Source organism: Polypterus senegalus, chromosome 3 (assembly GCF_016835505.1).
Source record: "Polypterus senegalus isolate Bchr_013 chromosome 3, ASM1683550v1, whole genome shotgun sequence".
Taxonomy (NCBI): domain Eukaryota; kingdom Metazoa; phylum Chordata; class Cladistia; order Polypteriformes; family Polypteridae; genus Polypterus; species Polypterus senegalus.
Genome location: NC_053156.1, coordinates 183,249,195 through 183,268,258, shown reverse-complemented (window position 1 = coordinate 183,268,258; position 19,064 = coordinate 183,249,195). Strand labels below are relative to the sequence as shown.

The 19,064-nt window shown below is 37.1% G+C and overlaps 1 protein-coding gene across 1 annotated transcript in view; it reads left to right on the top strand.

The window, feature by feature from the left end:
• parp1 (poly (ADP-ribose) polymerase 1) overlaps nt 1–19,064 on the top strand; it is a 210,423-nt gene that overhangs the window by 137,431 nt on the left and 53,928 nt on the right. Inside the window, exons 12-13 of the mRNA XM_039748295.1 lie at nt 291–423; nt 18,996–19,064. The exon at nt 18,996–19,064 is cut by the window's right edge and continues 127 nt beyond it. Coding sequence (XP_039604229.1) covers nt 291–423; nt 18,996–19,064 — 202 coding nt within the window. The remainder of the gene's footprint in view (nt 1–290; nt 424–18,995) is intronic.

Below are 19,064 nucleotides of genomic sequence, written 5' to 3'. Positions count from 1 at the left end.
AAAATATCTACAAAATCTGTTTTACTTTTTTTTTAGTGTTCTGCATTTATTACAAGTTTTTGAGAAGAAAAAACAAAGCTTAATGGTTGCTGTCTTAGCTTATGCTTATTCACTTATTTGAGTATCAAAACCACCTGTTTCTTAAGTGTATTAAATAGCAGAATTATGTTTTTATGCTTTTATGTTTGTTTTGTGCTAGAAAATTTAGATTTTTTTTCCCCGCTACTGTACAACATTGTAATTTGTTTAAATGTCAGTTTTCTTTTAAATCCACCCACTTTTCTTTTTAGGACTAGAGAAGTGTGCTCATGTTCTTGATCAAAATGGAAAAATTTTTAGTGCCACTTTAGGACTAGTGGATATAAGCAGAGGAACTAATTCTTACTACAAACTTCAACTCCTAGAAGATGATAGTAAAAAGAGGTAAGTATGTTTTTCCTTTGTTTTTTTACACAGATTTTTTAATAGCTATATCTTTTTATGTTGTCTGTGTTAATTCACAAACTTACTCTTTGCAGTACATGCTTATACTTTAATTACTGCATAATAAAATGTTAATTCAAAATTCTGACTTTACATGGATATGGTCCTAGAACTGATGTCTGCTTATTCAATACTGTATGTGACTAAAAAGACCACATTCATAGTTACATTGCCTAGATCTCTATATACTTGCAATGCAGTTTTGAAGGAAACCAGTACTTTCATTGCTGAGGGTTTACAGGGTTTACTTCTCCATTTATTCTACTCAATCTAGGTAATAGATAGATAGTGAAAGTATTATATTACATACATGAACATTTATCAATCTAAAAGATAGTATTTGTAAGTATAATGTACTTTTCTACTATTTATGAATAAATAATTATTGTTTAAATATTGTTAAAAATTAGCTTTATTTGATTGTTTTTTAACACTATAATTACCAGAGCCTGTGAAAAAACTCGTAGATCCAGCCCACCTTAAATCCGTTTGCACCTCTCCGCCAGCGTCTTTTGTCCTCTAAATGTGCCAATAAAGACAAGCTGCAAGCAGCCAGCTATTTCATCTCCCCACCGACTTAGAGCATGCACAAGCTTCTCCCAGCTCATGTCTGGGAGCGAAGTGGAGTTTTAGAGTGGAAATAATAGATCGTTATTTGGAACACACGCATTTCATGTATGTTCTGTTTCTACAGTAATCTGTGTAAACACATTTTTAAAACAGAAATGTTTTCCATATTTTAGTAGTAAATGACAAAATGTAGGCATAAACTATGTAATGTATGAAGCTTGAAGTCCAAAGATCAAATAAACACTTTCACAAAAGGTTCAAGGAAAAGACAACAGCTTCCGTGGCATAGCGGTAAGAAAAAAATGCTTGGCATTACACGTGTATTACACGAGCAGTCCCGTGTCGGTAAATAATATTAGATCTGCCTTTTATGTAAGTAACATATAAATGTTAATGTTTTGGGCACATGCATCGTCCTTTGTTACCTATTTACCTTTATTTACTTACTTCCTACAACGTAAAGTCACGAGTGCAGAGCTTCCCATATACATATACAAAGTACAGCAATGGCAAAAGTGCATTCTTGATCCGATGTAGAATCATCATCATGATTTCAGTTTACCTCTGTTATAGCGTGTCTGTGTTAAAACAGCAGTGTCAAATGCGTTTTGGGGTCGTGAACGTGGTGAGAGAATAAAAATAAAATAAAGCTAATCTTTACAAGTATCAACAATTACACCAGCTGTTACAGACTGGAATCAAATTTATGTTTTTATTCTATAATAGTAAGAATAAGAGCAGTTTACTTCTCAAAACAGAGTCTTATGGGATCGAACTTGTGACCTTTTGATTCTCAGTCAGCAGGTGATACCGTTGCGCCATGGAGGCAGTCTTAGTAAATGCATGTCAATGTCGCATGCTAACGTGGCTTTATTTTCTGCAGTTATATTTTTGAATAAAAGCACACTTGTTCTGCTATATTTGTACCTTTTGTAAAAGTGTTTCTTTCATATTTGGACTTCAGGCTTCACACATTATACACTTCATGTCTAAATTTTGTCAATTATTACTAAAACATGAAAAACGTTTCTGTTTTAACGATGTGTTTACTGTGCATAGATCGTTGTAGACACGGAACACACATGAAATGCAAGTGTTCCAAATAACGATATAGTATTTATTAAAGGTGTCATTTTGCTTGACTTCTCACTCTATACAACTCTAAGCAACTGACACGCAGGTAAAGAGACTTGAGCTGAGAAAACTGTGCGGGGTGGAGGGATGTGATAGCAGGCTGCTTGCTGTTTGGTGCTTATCCACACATTTACAGTACAAAGGACGATGACGGAGAGGTGAGAAGCGATTTAAGGTGGGATGGATTTTTGAGTTTTTTCGTAGGCTTTGGTAATTCTAGTGTTAAGCCCATTAGTTGTCACTGAGAAAAAGAAAACAAAGTTCTATGTAGATTCCCTCTTGTCTTGGTTATCTTCCCATAGGTTGATTTGTTGATGATTTAGGCACAATGCTACATATATCTGGTATTGGGTCTGTCATTTGTGATCCACATTCTATAATTTCCATTCCATAGCCAGGCAAGATAGCTTGTTTGAGATGGCAGCAACTCCAAGTTTGTGTAGTTAAAGGGAATGAAAGATTGTGGCAATCTTACTAACACAGTTATTCACAATGATTGCTTCTGTTACTGAAAGGTAATCTTAATAATCGGTCTGGTAAGTACAATTGTGCTGAAGTATACTGTAGTTTTCAGTCTTGATTTAAACAGCAAGACCATTAGGAAATCATTTAAATTAGCAGGTGTATTGTTCTATGAAGCTTGGCTCCCTACAGTAAAATATTTTTACTTCAGGAATTTTTAAAAGGTCTGTATCCTGTGACTGCAGAACACAGAATGTTGAGCATTCGTAACTTCAGTAAGTCAGGGTTAAGCCACTGATAGCTTTGTGTCAAATGAAAGGTTTACATATTGGTTGTTAGATTAACTGGAATCAAGTATAGCAATTTATAGAGAGATTAAAAATAAAAGAGTAACTAGGCTGATTCCAGGCATAAATGGGATGAGTTATGAGGAAAGATTAAAAAAGCTGATCCTTTTTAGTTTAAGCAAAATGATTTTAAGAGGAGACATGATTGACGTGGTTAAAATTATGAGGGGAATTAGAACAGTGGATTGAGACTCTTACTTTAAAATGAGCTCATCAAGAACACTGGTACATAGTTGGAAACCAGTTAAAGGTAAATTTTACACAAAAATTTGGAAGTTTTTATTTTTATAGAGAACCATAGAATACCTTATCAGTAGGACTTTCAGAACTGGAATTCGGGTTTGGTCTCGTCCGTTGCGAGAGATGGTTGTCTGAAGTGGAACTCCGCTAGCAGCAGTGTTATTTTTCATATTATCTGCTTATTATCCTGAGAGATCCTGTATTTATCCAACCCGAGGGACACTGCTACAGTATATGTAAGCATATATAAACATGGCCAACAAGAAAGGGGGTCTGAAAGAACCAAAAACACAAGCTGCACCCAAGCTTAGATCAGCAAGCCCTAGTTCAAGATACGGCCTCTCGGAAACTGAACTGGATCAGATGGGCGAAAGCCCAGACTACTCGGGACCATGGTCCGCTACATCGTCGCCGGCTGAGAGCGAAATGGGGAGCGAATGTAGGAGCGTGAGTGAAGCAGGTCTCGATAGCTCGCTGTTTGGAGAAGATCACCTGAAACTGGAAAAGGCCTTGCAGTCCGCGGTTTCAATCACTCCACGCGAGCCGGGAACATCGGGGACACCGGCTATAATAGAGCCTGCCGCCTCACCTACGGTGCAAGAAAGCAGAATAGATGTCTGAACTGAAGGTGATGTTCGCTGAGCTCATGCAAGATATAAAGAAAAACGAGAAGGAAAATGAAAAGGCAAGGAAAAAGGCACATGAGAAGCTTCGACAGGAGCTCCAACAGGCAAATGCGAAACTACGACAGGAGCTGCAACAGGACATAAAGAAAAGCGAGAAGGCAAATGAGAAACTGCGACAGGACCTGCAGCAGGATAATAAAGTCTTTAAAGATATGCTGGGTAAAATTGAAGAGCACATTCAGGAAACCTCGGTTAAACTGAGCACGCTTGCTGATCAACTGGAGGATGTCAAGGAGACATTCACGACTTGGATTGAAACAGCCGAAAATTTAGCTGCCCGTGCCAAAGAAAAAGCGGCAATTGTCAGCTCCGAATGCAAAAAACTTGGAGACAGACTGGCTGCTTTGGAAGATGGAAGCAGAAGGAATAATATGAGAATTGAAGGTCTGCCTGAGAATCGCTAAAGTCCAAACCCTGTGAAATTTGCAGCTGAACTTTTTTCTAAAATAATTGGAGAGGACTTTAACACTAGAATTACCAGAGCCTACGAAAAAACTTGTAAATCCGTCCCACCTTAAATTGCTTCTTAAATCCCTTCACACCTCTCTGCCAGTGTCCTTTGTCCTTTAAATGTGCTAATAAAGAGAAGCTAGAAGCAGCCGGCTATTCCATCCCCCACAAATTTAGAAAGTGCACAAACTTCTCCCAGCTCATGCCTTGATTGAGTATCTGGGAGTGAAGTGGAGTTTTAGAGTGGAAATAATAGATTGTTGTTTGGAACACACGCATTTCATGTCTATTCCGTTTCTACAGTAATGTGTGTAAACACATAAACATAAAGACGCGCTATAGCTCTGCAGTGTACTTGTGACTGCATTCTCGTACCAATGTTTGAGAAATGAAGTGTCTGCGTGCACTTTTCGTGGCATTACACGTGTATTTTTTGAGCATGCCCAAACACAGCAACATATGTTGGTGTAAAAGTATAACAAAACAAGTGCACTTTTATTCAAGACTACCTGTATAACCGAAGAAAAAAAAAGCAAGCTACGACAGCTTGCATGGTGCAATGCTAAGAAGTGCTGATTTTCATTCCGTGCTATATAAAATCATCACATTCAAATATTAACAGTTCCCACACACCCAAGGACCGTCCTTCCTACATTTACGACACGTGTACTTTTTGCAGTGTACACACCTCTCTGTGCTATGGTTACTATTACACTGAATGAGCACCTGACACTGTACTTTCTTCCCTGGGGGTGCTGCATCATCTTTTCTTTTTCCATCACCTTTTCCTGTAAGAAGCGACGGCGAAGTTCCTCTGCAAGGTAAGCCATGAACACTCTTCTTTTCTCAGTGGACCCCGTGCATGCCTTGCACAGTACGTGTGCGTTCATCGATGCTAGGTCAAGGATGTTGTAGAACACAGCAACCGGCCACCTGTGTGTTCCTGTTCGCACTGAATAAGCACGCGCCTTCTGGTCCATGATGTCAACGCCACACTGGGGAAAAAGGAAAGACTATGTGACATTTTGAAGAAATCATTTTATCACCAGAATAGCACCAGAAAACATCGTGTCACTAATATTTTTTTAATTAGCATACCTTCATGTGGTTGTACTCCGTGACCGTGTTTGGTTTTTTTTTTTTCAATCTTGCCCAATCTCAACATCATGGTGCATTGTGCTCAGAATGCAGACAGACTTCTTCTTTTTGGGCACATACACTGTCAGCATGGCACTGGGAGATCTAAACACCAGTGTGGAGAATTGTTCGTGTACTGAACTGACATTCTCGATCGGGGAAAAAAAAAACTTGATGATATTTCTTTCACTATCTTCAAATTAGGAACTTTTTAAACATAACCTTCCCGATTTTCCTCATCTTGAACCCTCATCCATGCTGGAAAAAATATTGCTCAATCTCAAGGACTTAGACACCATCTCTGCAATATATAAAATCATTTACAATACAGTACAATACAATACAGTCCCTCCCTTTCAAGGATCCAAGAGGACACTGGGAAAAAGATCTCTCAATTAATATATCAGAAAAGGAGTGGAAAGTAGCAATGCAGAGAATTCACTTGAGCTCCATATTCACAAAGCATACAATTATACAACTCAAAATTATATATCGAGCACATTTGTCTCATCTAAAACTCTTCGAAAATGTTTCCAGGGCATGATCCAACCTGCGAACGCTGCAATCAAGTCCCAGCCTCACTGGGTCACATGTTCTGGGCTTGCACCAAATTAACATCATTCTGGACCAAGATTTTTAATTACCTTTCAGACAGCCTTGGTCTCACAATCTCTCCTAACCCATTAACAGCTGTGTTTGGGGTTCTCCCAGATGGGTTTAAAGTGGAGAAAGACAAACAAATTGTAATTGCATTCACTACACTTTTGGCACGCAGACTTATTCTGATAAACTGGAAGAACCCAAACTCTCCTCTTTTTAAGTTTGTGGAAAACCAATGTGTTCTACTATATTATTTGACATTGGAAAAAATCAAATACTCATTTAGAGGATCTGTACAGACTTTTTTCAAAATATGGCAGGATATAATCTGTAATATTTTAAAATAAGCTCTTAAACCACAGAGGAAGCAACTATTTCTGTATTTCTTTGTCTTCTGCATTCATCTCTATTGACTTATCAAACTTATTATTTTAGTTATGTTTACAAGCCTTAAATTTTACGCTGTTTGCCTTGCTCTCTCTCTCAGGGGTGGGGGTCGATTTGTTCTTAACTCAATTTTACTTTTTGTAAAAATTGATCCATTTGTATGGAATGATTGCAATAAAATTAATTTAAAAAAAGAACTGGAATTAAGGTTATTTTGGAAGAATTAAGTGAATAGGACTGGTGAGCTTTGTTGTGCTGAATGGCTTGTTCTTGTCTAATTGTCTAATTCTGATAGAGTATTAAACCTGTTCCTTGGTGGTTGCATTTTGAAACAGTTATCTGCTAAGACATGGGAAAGAGGTCAGCAACTCCACAGTTTCTCCTGAGTTGTTAATTACTGAGGCCAAAGTATTTGCCAAAGGGATTTTTGCTAGAGGATTGTGGGAAAGAGATTAATTTCTTTTTCTAAGCTCCACATAAACACCTTCCCTCCTTCTGTTTCCCAAATTTGTTGACATTTTCAATCAAAAAGATACAATTTATACATAATATATGGATGAAATAAGATATATATGCATTAATATACAAATGTAGGACATTAAATTTAAGATGATATGAATTTTTTCTTTCCTTTATAAAGTGGACAGAAACATGAATTTCTTTCCTTTTTTTGATTCTGTAGAGTGCCTAACCTTTTGCAAGTGACACATTTTTTTTTTTCATTTTTTCTGTTCATCAGATTAATCATAACTATAAATTAAAGTTTTAATATATCCTATTGTTTTAGTTTTTATATAGTATTTGGATCATCTTGTCCTTATTTGTTTCTTGCTTGAAGGGTTTGTTTGTGTTGGTGTCGTTGGGATGGGTGTCTGACTGAGAAATATGCCTTTTTAAATTATTAAATATGAAATTTCTACTGTAAAACATGCAAAACACTAAAAGTACAATGTCAGAAGCTTAGAGAGTACTTCATCATCACTGCTTGTGTCACAGTCGAAAGTGTGCAACACTTGGGCTGCTGAAAAATGTATCTTACAAGATGCCATTATGTGGCTAGGAGAAGACGTGCACTATTGGCAGGATAAAACTCCTTGGCTTGTTGTTTACACAAGACATGCCTATAGCGTTTCCCGAGCAACACTTGGCACTAACGGTTTTGGCACTTTTAAAGCCTGAGTAATCCTCTCGTCTAAAGCTTACGCGAGACGTGTCTATATGGTTACCCAAGAAACACTCGGGAATAATGCTTTTAGTACTGTTTTTACAGCCCAAGTGATGCTCGGGTCTAACACTAATGAGGTTAAAAATACAGTTAAACATTGGAAAAATCAGTTTAATTGGGACCAAGGTTGACTAAGTTAATCATTTCTCTCTATTGTATAAAAAAAATCTGGAGACGAGACAAGACTTTTTCAGAGAGTCAAGATGAGACATTTTCCGAGAGATAATTTCATGTCCCGCAATACAACACTTTGTGCCAAAAGATGAAGTGAAAACTTAACAGGTCCAAGCGGGGCAGAAATAAAAGACAAACAGTAGAAGAAGAAAAGACAGAGTAGAAGACAAATTAGAACGTCGTTAATGAAAGTACTAAAATTTGGAAGTCTCAAAAAATGATAGTAAAGACTGCATTAGCGCTAACAAACTGAAATTATTACTTGATAAAATAACAGAATAGTGAAAAGTGGTTTAATATTTGGACATAGGTGATATGGCAGAAGTATTTAGATATTATTCGGCTTTAAACTTTAAGTTGGAGACTTGTAGATTGTCTTACTCGTGTTGCCATCGGGCAAAAGTAGTGTTTCTTCCCAATGAAGCGTATCCCAGAGAATTAAAAGATGTGGTGTTTGGTGAAAGTGAAATCCACATACACGAACGGCAGAGACACAAAGTGTTTGGCCTGTCCATGGTCCACTCACTTCTCATTCTTGTGAATGCTATTGTCAGACACAGTTCCTGCGCTCTTAGCTCCAAGTGAGGTCGGAAATAAAAGACAAATAGTAGAAGACAACATAGAATCTCATAAAGAGGTTCAAAAACATTGGCGCAATACACATGCAGAGCAGGTTAGAGATTATGAAAGTACTGAAATTCGAAAGTCTCAAAAAACTGATAAAAAAAATCGTGAAAGTGAAATCCACATATGCAAGTGGCAGAGACACAAAGTGGCTGGCGCATAGCACAGGCCGGGGGTTGGCAAGCAAAGCCAGCAGAGGGTGAAGCCCCCTAGTAGTTTAGATAATCAAGCATACTAGAGAATGTCTAGCTTAGTTTAAAGTGTCGTTATGCCTACAATTTAATTATTCTACTTTAACGTTATTACTATGGCACCATTGCTATGGTATTTTGAAATAAGAAATATAAAAATTAATTTATGAACTGGTTTGTAAATAATTACTAGAGTATTTTGATGAAACAATTAGGGCTGAGAAACCATCAGTTTTTTAAATTGCGATTAACCGCAGACATTGGTGATTAATCATGCAATTAATCGCAGACCTTGATGCATAATCAGGTAGTCAGTCGCAGTCATGTTGTAATAACACTGAAAAAATGACTTATAGGTTATTCTATAGTATAATCTACATCATAGTATTTTATATAGTGTATTAATTATAGAAATTTATTGCAAATAGAAAAATAAAATTGAAGCTAATATATTGCAAAATCCTCATTTTAATATATTTGGCTTTGTTAAAATAAATCAACTTTGCAATTTAAATAAATCTTAAATTAACTAACTTATTTGACTAAGAGCCTTTTGTTCTTGTGCTGGACTATGACAAAACTGCCCAATCATCTTTAAACAAAAATATTTAAAATTTAAATTAATAGTTTACTGAAATACAGGTAAAATTCCATTACAATGAATATCTTTACAACGAAAGTTTCATTAGATTGAAGTACAGTAATTTTATGGTCCCGACAGTTTCACCATATGACAAAAGTCTATAGAAATGTCATTACTGCAAAATACATTCAGCAGATACTTTCATTACAATGAAGTGCCCAAGAGACCTTGAAATGCCTGAATGAGTCATCCACAGAGTAGTTAGTTCTTTGTTTGCATCTCAGTTGTGCACAACAATCCCCAAACAGAAACATTGTAAGTTTTTTTTTTTTCTTGCTTTAAACTTTCCTCGTACTGTTTTTTTGCTGTTTATTTTCGGTGGTTTTCAGCGATACGTTTTGCTTATCGCTCGTCAACATTTGAAAAACATCCATTGGAATTTAACTCATTGTCACCTTCCTGTAGAAATTACAGGCACAAAAAGCGATAACAGTTCATGTTAGAAAAAAAAAAAAATTTGATTTTTGCTATCTTGATTCTGGCAAAAAGAAAAAAGACGTCTGTGAATTCGGAATTTCGCCATGACAGAAGAAAAATCTCGGGCTGCAAACGTATGCACCCTGCTGTATTTGAGGACTGTTTTTTTTTTTTTTTTGGTTCAGTGATGCTCGTTCAAGAAACATTCCTATTAATGCAGCACTCATTCAAGAAAATGACAACACAACCGAGGAACTTCCCCAAGTGCGATCGCTGTGTCTGTGGAAGACAGTTTATCCATTGATGGGGCAACAGCAGGCTCACAGCTGTGCTGCAGCTCACCACCAAAGTAAACAGAAAAGATCTCGATGGGTGATGCAAGGAACATTGCAAATGCAGGGAACAGTATTACTTGGCCACAACCCTGCCTGACTGCTCTGTCTGTGTATAGGAGAGTAAATAACTGAGCTGTTCACGTTTCACGCTGAATAAAAGCTGGTTTTGCTAAAGTACTGAGGCTCAGCCTCATGTTTTGGGGTGCAAGACTTACAGCGCAACCACAATCTTTTATGATTTGCTTCTGTGGCGCCTGCTGTTGCCTTGCCCCGGCATCGGGCAAACAATCTTCCACAGACTCGCCAATTGCGCTTCGGGACGCACTTCTGTGTGTCGCCCCATTGGGTGGTGGGTGGGGTTTGGAGTGATGGGATCCCAAAAGAGTTCAGAAACCTCACAATATGAAGAAGAAGAAAATGATAATTCAGCTTCTGATTGATAACTGTGCTGTCACAACATGCTTCCAAATTTAGATAATGTTCCTCCCACCCAATTGTACAGCGATGCTTCAGCCACTGAATTTGGGCATCATTCGCACCCTAAAAGTGTATTTTTGCAAGGAAATGCTTAGAAAAATTCTCGTCAGCATAACTTGTAGACCGGAGGAGATTAAAAGTAACACGAAAGAAGCTATTGAAATGATTGCAAACAGCTGGACGCAAGTTAAAAGACAGCACTATAGTGACAAATACAGAATCTCACTACTACGAAATTTTCATTACAACGAAATATTTTTAGGTCCCTGGCAGTTCGCTGTAACGGAATTTTACCTGTAGTCCACTTCCCTTAAAACAAAGCTAAAGCAATTCTGATACAATAAATCATTAATCAGTTCAGCTTTAGCAATTTTACTTAACAAATCATAATTTACCAAAAAATATAAACGTAAGTGATTTCTTGTTACTGTGCCAGTTGCTTACACAAACAAGTCTGTCCACAATTTGAGCAGAAAGTGTAGCTCTTTTTTTCTGTATGGTGTGACTGTACAGTGAAATTACCTGCTCACACAGGGCAGATGAGGCCAGAGATGCCAAGTATATTTGTGTCAGATGTACTAAATTCTCAGAAGTACCTGAGTGCTTTGCCTACCACTGAAATAGACAGCCATCATTCTGAATAATGGGCTCTGCTTTGTAACAGTCCGAAGATGTGTTTGCATTTTCATCTGTGTCATCTTCTGAGTTAGATGCACAGACCAAGAGGGACCTTTTCCTTTTAGGTGATGACACATCTCCTGTCTGTGGAGTGGTATTTTGCAGTCTCTCCTTTACTCACCCAGACCTTCTCCCCCTCTAATTTGTGGGGCAGTTCAGGTCTTTGGACCATGGGTCAAATGCTGGTGCTATCTGGTGTGAGAACTGTAATGTTTCAAACAGCAACACCCTACAGTGGATAGTGAAAGCAGCTTAGAATGTTATCTGTGCACCTGTACCTCCCCTGAAAGATGTTTACCAAACCCACTGCTGTAACAGAGCCAATAATATTGTGAAAAGACCATTCCCTCCCATTATGTGGATTCTTCTGTCTATTGATGTTTTTGCTCTGTTTATGCAAGACTGAAAAACAGTTTCATACCACAGGCCATCAGAATTCTGAGTGCACAAAAATGTCTAGTGCCTGTTTCACCGGTGTCATTTCACTGTACTACCTCATTTCAAGCTTTACATATTTATCTGTAATGAAAGCATATGACTCATATTATATGCATGCATACACTAGGATTTAAAACTTTAGAACTGCTGAGAAAATTCTTAGATTTTTAAAGAATTAATACCATAACAGTAACCATAACACTATTAAATTGATCAGAAACAACATTCAATACATGTTATTTTTATGTCATAAAACTGTTCTATTCACAAGACATGGCATGATATTTTAAAATGAAGTGGTAGTTCATTATTCATTGCATTCTTTGTAAGTCATGCATCTTGCCATCATCAAAGCAACCTCGCACCATGCCATTTTTTTCCATACTTGACAGAAGGCATCAAGCACTCCTCCAGCATCCTTTCCTTTACTCAACATCAATATAATGGACACTAGATAACAGCCTGAAAACGGGGATTTGCAGTCATACGTCCATAAAAATTACCACATCAGTCATCTCAAGCAGCAACACCCAACAACCTTAGTGATTTTTAGTTGTATTTTTAAATCAGTAGGTAGATACAAATGTAGTATAAATTCTTTCAAAAACAAATTTCTGTGATTCCAAACTTTTGAATGCTAGGGTGGTACTATACTAATAAAATTAGAAAAATGATTAAGTTATCATTATGCATCTGAAATGTAATGGTATTTATTTTAGAAAATAGAACCTAAAATGTAAGTGGAAACTGATAGCATTAATTGACAGGTGACGAAAACTTTAAATTATTGTTTGTTAGGCTGTAGAGGTTTTTTAAGCATCTCAATTTTACAAATTCACCATTGGCCAGAATTGCCGAAGGACTTCTTTGATGGGTGATGGTCGTTCGCAGGCATTCTTATTTCTGAACAGTTGTGTAATAATTATTGACAATGTAGAATTCTATCACATGGGTAAATCCTGAATGAAGGGCTCTTCTGTTTGTCTCATTTCACACTGCTGCCTTCTTTGTTCAACTGCATTAGCTGGACTGTGGTTGAAATGTCCAAATAACACTATTAACTCCATCGTCCCAAAGAGCACTTAAGATGTACCGCTGTATACTGTGCAACGCATGGCATTTGTACTTTGGTATTGAGTCTGACTTCAGCAGTCATGTTGCTTGCATTGTCTGTACCTACTGTTGACACTTTTCTATGTATATCTCACAGCGATGTGACATCAATAAAATGCTTAGCACATTCCTCCGTAAAATGTCTCTCCTCTATGTGTCAACTCGTAGTAAATTAAATGTCCACAAACTGCCTAAGTATTACGCAGTTATACCAAGGTAGTTGTCGTTGCTATATATCGTCCAGTAGTCACCCGTCAAGTCACTAACTTTGCACTTCCAATTGATCCATCTTTATTGATTTTTGATGCTTAAGTAAATCCTCAATCTGCAAAGCACATGTCCAACGTCTGAGTGTGCCAGTCTAATTGTGTCAAAAAAGCCTTCATCCTAAACCATACTTAAAGGTCTACAATCACAAGTAATACATTTTGCTGTTGCATTTGTTAACAATTTCACCTTAGCTTCAGACTTGGGTTGATTTGACACAAATTGGTGAATAGCTTGTAGCTCATTTCCACTAGAAGGATCTGGTTTTGCCATTGGCATGTTTTGCTTTCAAGTGATAGGATAACAAAGTACTGCTTTTGTGGTATTTGAATTTGGCTGCACAAATATTGCAGATTACAATATTCCTATCCTCTGAGCCACTGGGCAATTAAAAAAAACAGGCCAAGTAGCACCATTCCTTTGCCTTTCTCCACCATCAGCTTCCCCATTAGACACTAACTGAATGTATCTTTTTTAGCAGTGAATTCTAGGATTGTAACAAACAAAACACTTCACTTTGTTTAGATACATGAAGGAATACTATAGGCCTCTATTAAAATCTTCTGATTGTGATATCAGAATTAATGTGTGATAATGTAAGAATTACTCCAATGAAAGAAATAATAACACAATAGGACTTTAAAATAGTCTCTAACCCATTAACTTTCCCAGCACTAATATATATATGTGTGTATGTTTGTATGTGTGTATGTGTTGTGATAAAACAAAAGCATAGAGACACAGATTAACACTATAATTACCAGAGCCTACGGAAAAAACTCATAAACTCTGCCCACGTTAAATCCCTTCGCAACTCTCCATCAGCATCTTTTATCTTGTGAATGTGTCGATAAGCGCAAGCAGCCTGCTCTACCACAACACCACACCCCCCGCCACGGAACGGGCAAGAAGTTCTCCCAGTTCAAGCTTTGATTATCTGGGAGTGAACCACCTAGAATTGTATAGAGTAAATAATTTCATGTGTGTTCCATGTCTACAACAATCTATCTAAACACATTGTTAAAACAAATGTTTTTCATGTTTTAGTAATAAACTAGCAGAATACCCGCACTTCGCAGCGGAGAAGTAGTGTGTTAAAGAAGTTATGAAAAAGAAAAGCAAACATTTTAAAAATAACGTAACATGATTGACAATGTAATTGTTTTGTCATTGTCATGAGTGTTGCTGGCATATATATATATATATATATATATATATATATATATATATATATATATATATATATATATATATATATATATATATATATATATATATATATATATATATATATATATATATATATATATATATATACACATACTGTATATATACACACACATATATACATACTGTATATACAACATATACATATCTACATATATACTGTATATACATATATATATACAAATCTACATATATATATATTAGGGTGGGACTCGATTAAAAAATTAATCCAATTAATTAGAGGCTGTGTAAGAATTAATCTTGATTAATCGTATGTAATCGCACACGTAAATTTGCCCCAAATCGCAAATGTTTTTTTTTTAATTTAAAACGGTTTTAGTGGGCGACAGAATCAAATAATAGACATGGACATGAATATTGTAAACTGAAGCTGTTTTAATTTCTGAAAAAAAGCTTTTAAACTGCATTTGAATTCAAAACAGAAACAAAAATATCATCCCTGGTTAAAATTGGGCAGACTTAAAAATAAAGTGGTAGTTTAAGTACTTTAAGTACATTTTCAGAATAGTATTGTCTTTAAATAATAATAACCAAAATTTCAACATAAAGTGCAGTTTTTCTTCTTAAAAAATAAGTCAGAAACATAAAAGGTAATTTGACCAGCTTACTCTTTAAACTCTGAGTAACATTAGCCAAAATTATTTTGTACATTAGGCTAAAACAGTGTGATCATTGAACATTTTGTAATTAGATGTATTTAGAATTACTAACGGTCACGGAAGTCCAATGATCCCCAGTAAGAGCCACAAAGTCCGCTTTCTGTAATGCATCTAATTTTGCTTGCTTTTCAGTGTGCACAAAACCATGCTTTTATCAAGGCTTCGGGTAGTCGAAATGATCAGTCGTAGGAACGCTTTATTCCGACTCTAACATTTTGTAGCTGTGATGTGTGCATCAGTGTAATGGATGTACCAGGAAATCATGCATTGACAAAAGTTCCGTTTGCTTGGAATTGAAAGTGTGATTAAATGCGTTATTTTTAACGTTATGGAGTACATGCATCGAAGCTTCTCAGCTGTGCTTGTGCTAAGAAAGGGAAAATTTTAAAAATAACGTAACATGATTCTGCGTTAACCTAATATTTTTCATACGTCCCAAACCAAGGAGATCGAAGGTAAAATGAATCGGTAGCGCTACGTACATAGTCAGTACACCCCTCTCGGGAATCGAACCTCGAATGTCGGCGTTAGAGGCTTAAGACTCTACAATTAGCCACAGCGTGTGGCTTGTCTATGCTAAAGTATGTATTGTAGATCGGGTATATATATACATTTATATATATACCCGTGTACTCAGTGGAGAAGTAGAAGTTATGAAAAGAAAAGGGAACATTTTAAAAATAACGTAACATGATTGTCAATATACAGTAATTGTTTTGTGAGTGTTATTGAATGTTGCTGTCATCAAGGATTTGATTATCATTATTTCTTTCAATCAGGCTCGTATTTGTAGGATGTGTTCAAGTTACATTCCGTGTTTGTCAATCGTTGTAAAGATAAGAGGTTTCATTCATCGATTAGTTCCTTACTGCATCAATAAACAGCTCGTCTTCCTTTTATCTGTGATGTGACAAACTGCATGCACGGGTTTTTTTACACTGTCTTCCTTTAGCAGGACATTCACTTTTTCCACCGTGTGCTTTGTTTCCGCAGTAGCTGCACTTATGAATATGATTGTATGTATAAGGCGCTTCATATTTTTTGCTGCCTTCTCAATTGTGTAATTCGGTTTTGTTCAGCACTCTTTGGAACTGTTGCTTTTGTCTGCGCATTGCGCCAGTTCACGTGAGCCGCTTGGTGTTCTTGCATCGAAGGTTCCCAGCTGTACTGGTGCCATCTCGTGTAATGTCAGCTAAGACCCGGCACTTAAAAGTTTCTCTCGCAGTTTCAATGAGTTTGTGCCAAACACCACCCTGACCATCTCATCTTCCTCTGCATAAGCACAGTCCTTCACCCGTGAACATTTACCGGCAGTGTTTGTATTGGATTGCGCTGATGGACGGCCTTACATGGGCAGGCACTAAATTACAAACGCTAGTGGCAGCCTGTCTATGAACTTAATTTAATATAAACTTATGGTTCACGCCGTGCTTTGTTTCCGCAGTAGCTGTACTTATGAATATGCTTGGATGCATCATTTGCTTCAAAATGTTTTTCTGCCTTCTCAATTGTGAAATGGCATTTTGTGCTCATCGCTGTTTGGAGTTCTTCCTTGTTCTCTACGTACTTACGTAGGAGGCGTGATGATGTCACACGAAACTCCGCCCCCCACGGCCATCTCCAACTCAAGACTCCATTACATTATATGGGGAAAAATAGCTTCCAGTTATGACCCTTATGCGTAGAATTTCGAAATGAAACCTGCCCAACTTTTGTAAGTAAGCTGTAAGGAATAAACCTGCCAAATTTCAGCCTTCTACCTACACGGGAAGTTGGAGAATTAGTGATGAGTCAGTGAGTGAGTGAGTGAGGGCTTTGCCTTTTATTAGTATAGATGACCAAATGTTGACATGAACTGTATAATGTGTGTAGACTGATTCCCAAATATCAAATAAACACTTTCACAAAAGGTACAAGTGCAATACGACAACTTCTATAGTGCAGTGGTAAAAACTGCTGAGTTATAATCCAGAGGTTGTGAGTTCAAAACCAGCTCCCTCATAAATTTACCATTTTGAGTAGTGAGCTGCTCTTATTGTTAATATTATACAATAAAAACATACATTTGATTTGTGTCTGTAACAGCCGGTATAAATTAGTACTTGTAAAAGTTAGCTTTTTTTTTTTCTTCACTTTGTTCAGTCACGATACAAACACCCACCCCAGATCTGACGCTGTTACTTTTTATCTGAAACTGGGAGTAACTGGAGATGTGAGTGGTGTTTTAAAACAATGCAACTGGAAATTCTCTGATATGGAGGGATGAAAGCTGACACACAAATGCTGGTGAATCTACCTTCTTTGTATCTCACTGTCACTTGAATTTTATTTTATTCAGTTTTATTAAGTGTTCCTACTCACACTGAATTAGTATGCACCTTATGGTCCAGGATGTCAAAGCCACACTGACAAAATCAAAAAAGGGAAGAATATATTATATTTGGAATAACTCATTTTGTGACCTGTATAGTACATTTCGGAAAACATTGTGGCACGGATGCAACATTATTTATACATGCCTTCTTGCGGTTGTAATCAGTGACCGCAATTTTTTTTCCCCGATCTTGCCCAATCTCCACATTTTGGTGCATGGCGTTGTTTCTGTTGTACTCCTGGACATACAGAGGAAAGAATAATACAGATGGGTCATTTCCACGCTATTTACAATCATCAAATTCAAATGTTAACAGTTCCCACACATGCAAAGACCGTCCTTCCAAGATTTACGACATGTGTACCTGTTGCAGTGTACACACTTCTCTCTATGCTGTGGTTACTATTACACTGAAGGGGCGTCTGACATTTATTGAGTTTGCTTTCCTGGGGGAAGCGGCAGTCTTGGAACAGAAGCTTGTTGATGTTGCATCCTCTTTCTTTTTCCGTTGCCTTTTCTTGTAAGAAGCGATGACGAAGTTCCTCTGGAAGGTGAGCAAAGAACACTCTTCTTTTCTCAGTGGACCCTATGCATGCCTTGTCCGCCAAGTCAAGCTTGTTATAGCACAAGCAACCAGCCACCTGCGTACTCCTGCTCACACTTAATAAGCTCACACCTTCTGGTGCATGATGTCAACGCAGCACCGGGAAAAAAGAGACAAATATATGTGACATTTTGAAGAAATCATTATATGACCTGAATAGTACCAATCAGAAAACATCATCGCACTAATGCAATATCATTTGAAATAGCGTCAGATCGGATGTGAATTCATGCTGGCGCTGTTAGTTAGGGTCAGATCAGTGAGGTGGGGGTCGAGAGAGAGAGCGTGAATGTGAATAAAAACTGAAAAAAGCTAACTTTTACAAGTACCATAAATTCTTACTCAGCCAAAAAGTTGGACACGATACGGGAAATCCAATTAACGGGGAGGAAGTGGGATCAATAGCCAGGTGTCATATAAAGCAGTGGCTGGAGATGACATCAGAAGCAGAGGGACAGAACTGAGGTTATCGGGAGAAGACTAGAAGTGAGGTGGGAGAACTTTGTGCACATTCTGCGGCAGTGGGGGATGAAATAGCAGGCTGCTTGCTCCTTGTCTTTATCGGCACATTTACAGGACAAAAGATGATGACGGAGGGTTTTGATGAGATTTAAGGTGGGCCAGAAACAACAAGTTTTTTCGTAGACTGTGGTAATTCTAGTGTTAAGGTGGCTTCAGGTATTCTAGACTTAAAGGTTTATTCGTTTGTTCCTTAGAAAATGTAAAAGTAAGAGCTATGAAGCTGTAGATTACATTAATGTGGTTTGTTACCCAGTTTGAAACAACATGTGACCAATAGTCAGGGAGGAGTGCATGATTCAAAAAAATAAAGTAATATATGTGATATTAAAGATATTATTAAATAAATAAATAAAACAGTAAAGCTTAGTCCTACACATACTGGTTGTAATAGTTTCAGACCGTTAATTGAAATTTAATGAAAGTACCAGATATGCACCATATTTTCATTAATATGTATTAAACAAGCTGTTTATACATTTCACCTACTAATGTTCTTGATATCTGTTTCAGGTATTGGGTGTTCAGATCATGGGGACGAGTTGGCACGACAATTGGTGGTAACAAATTAGATAAGTTTTC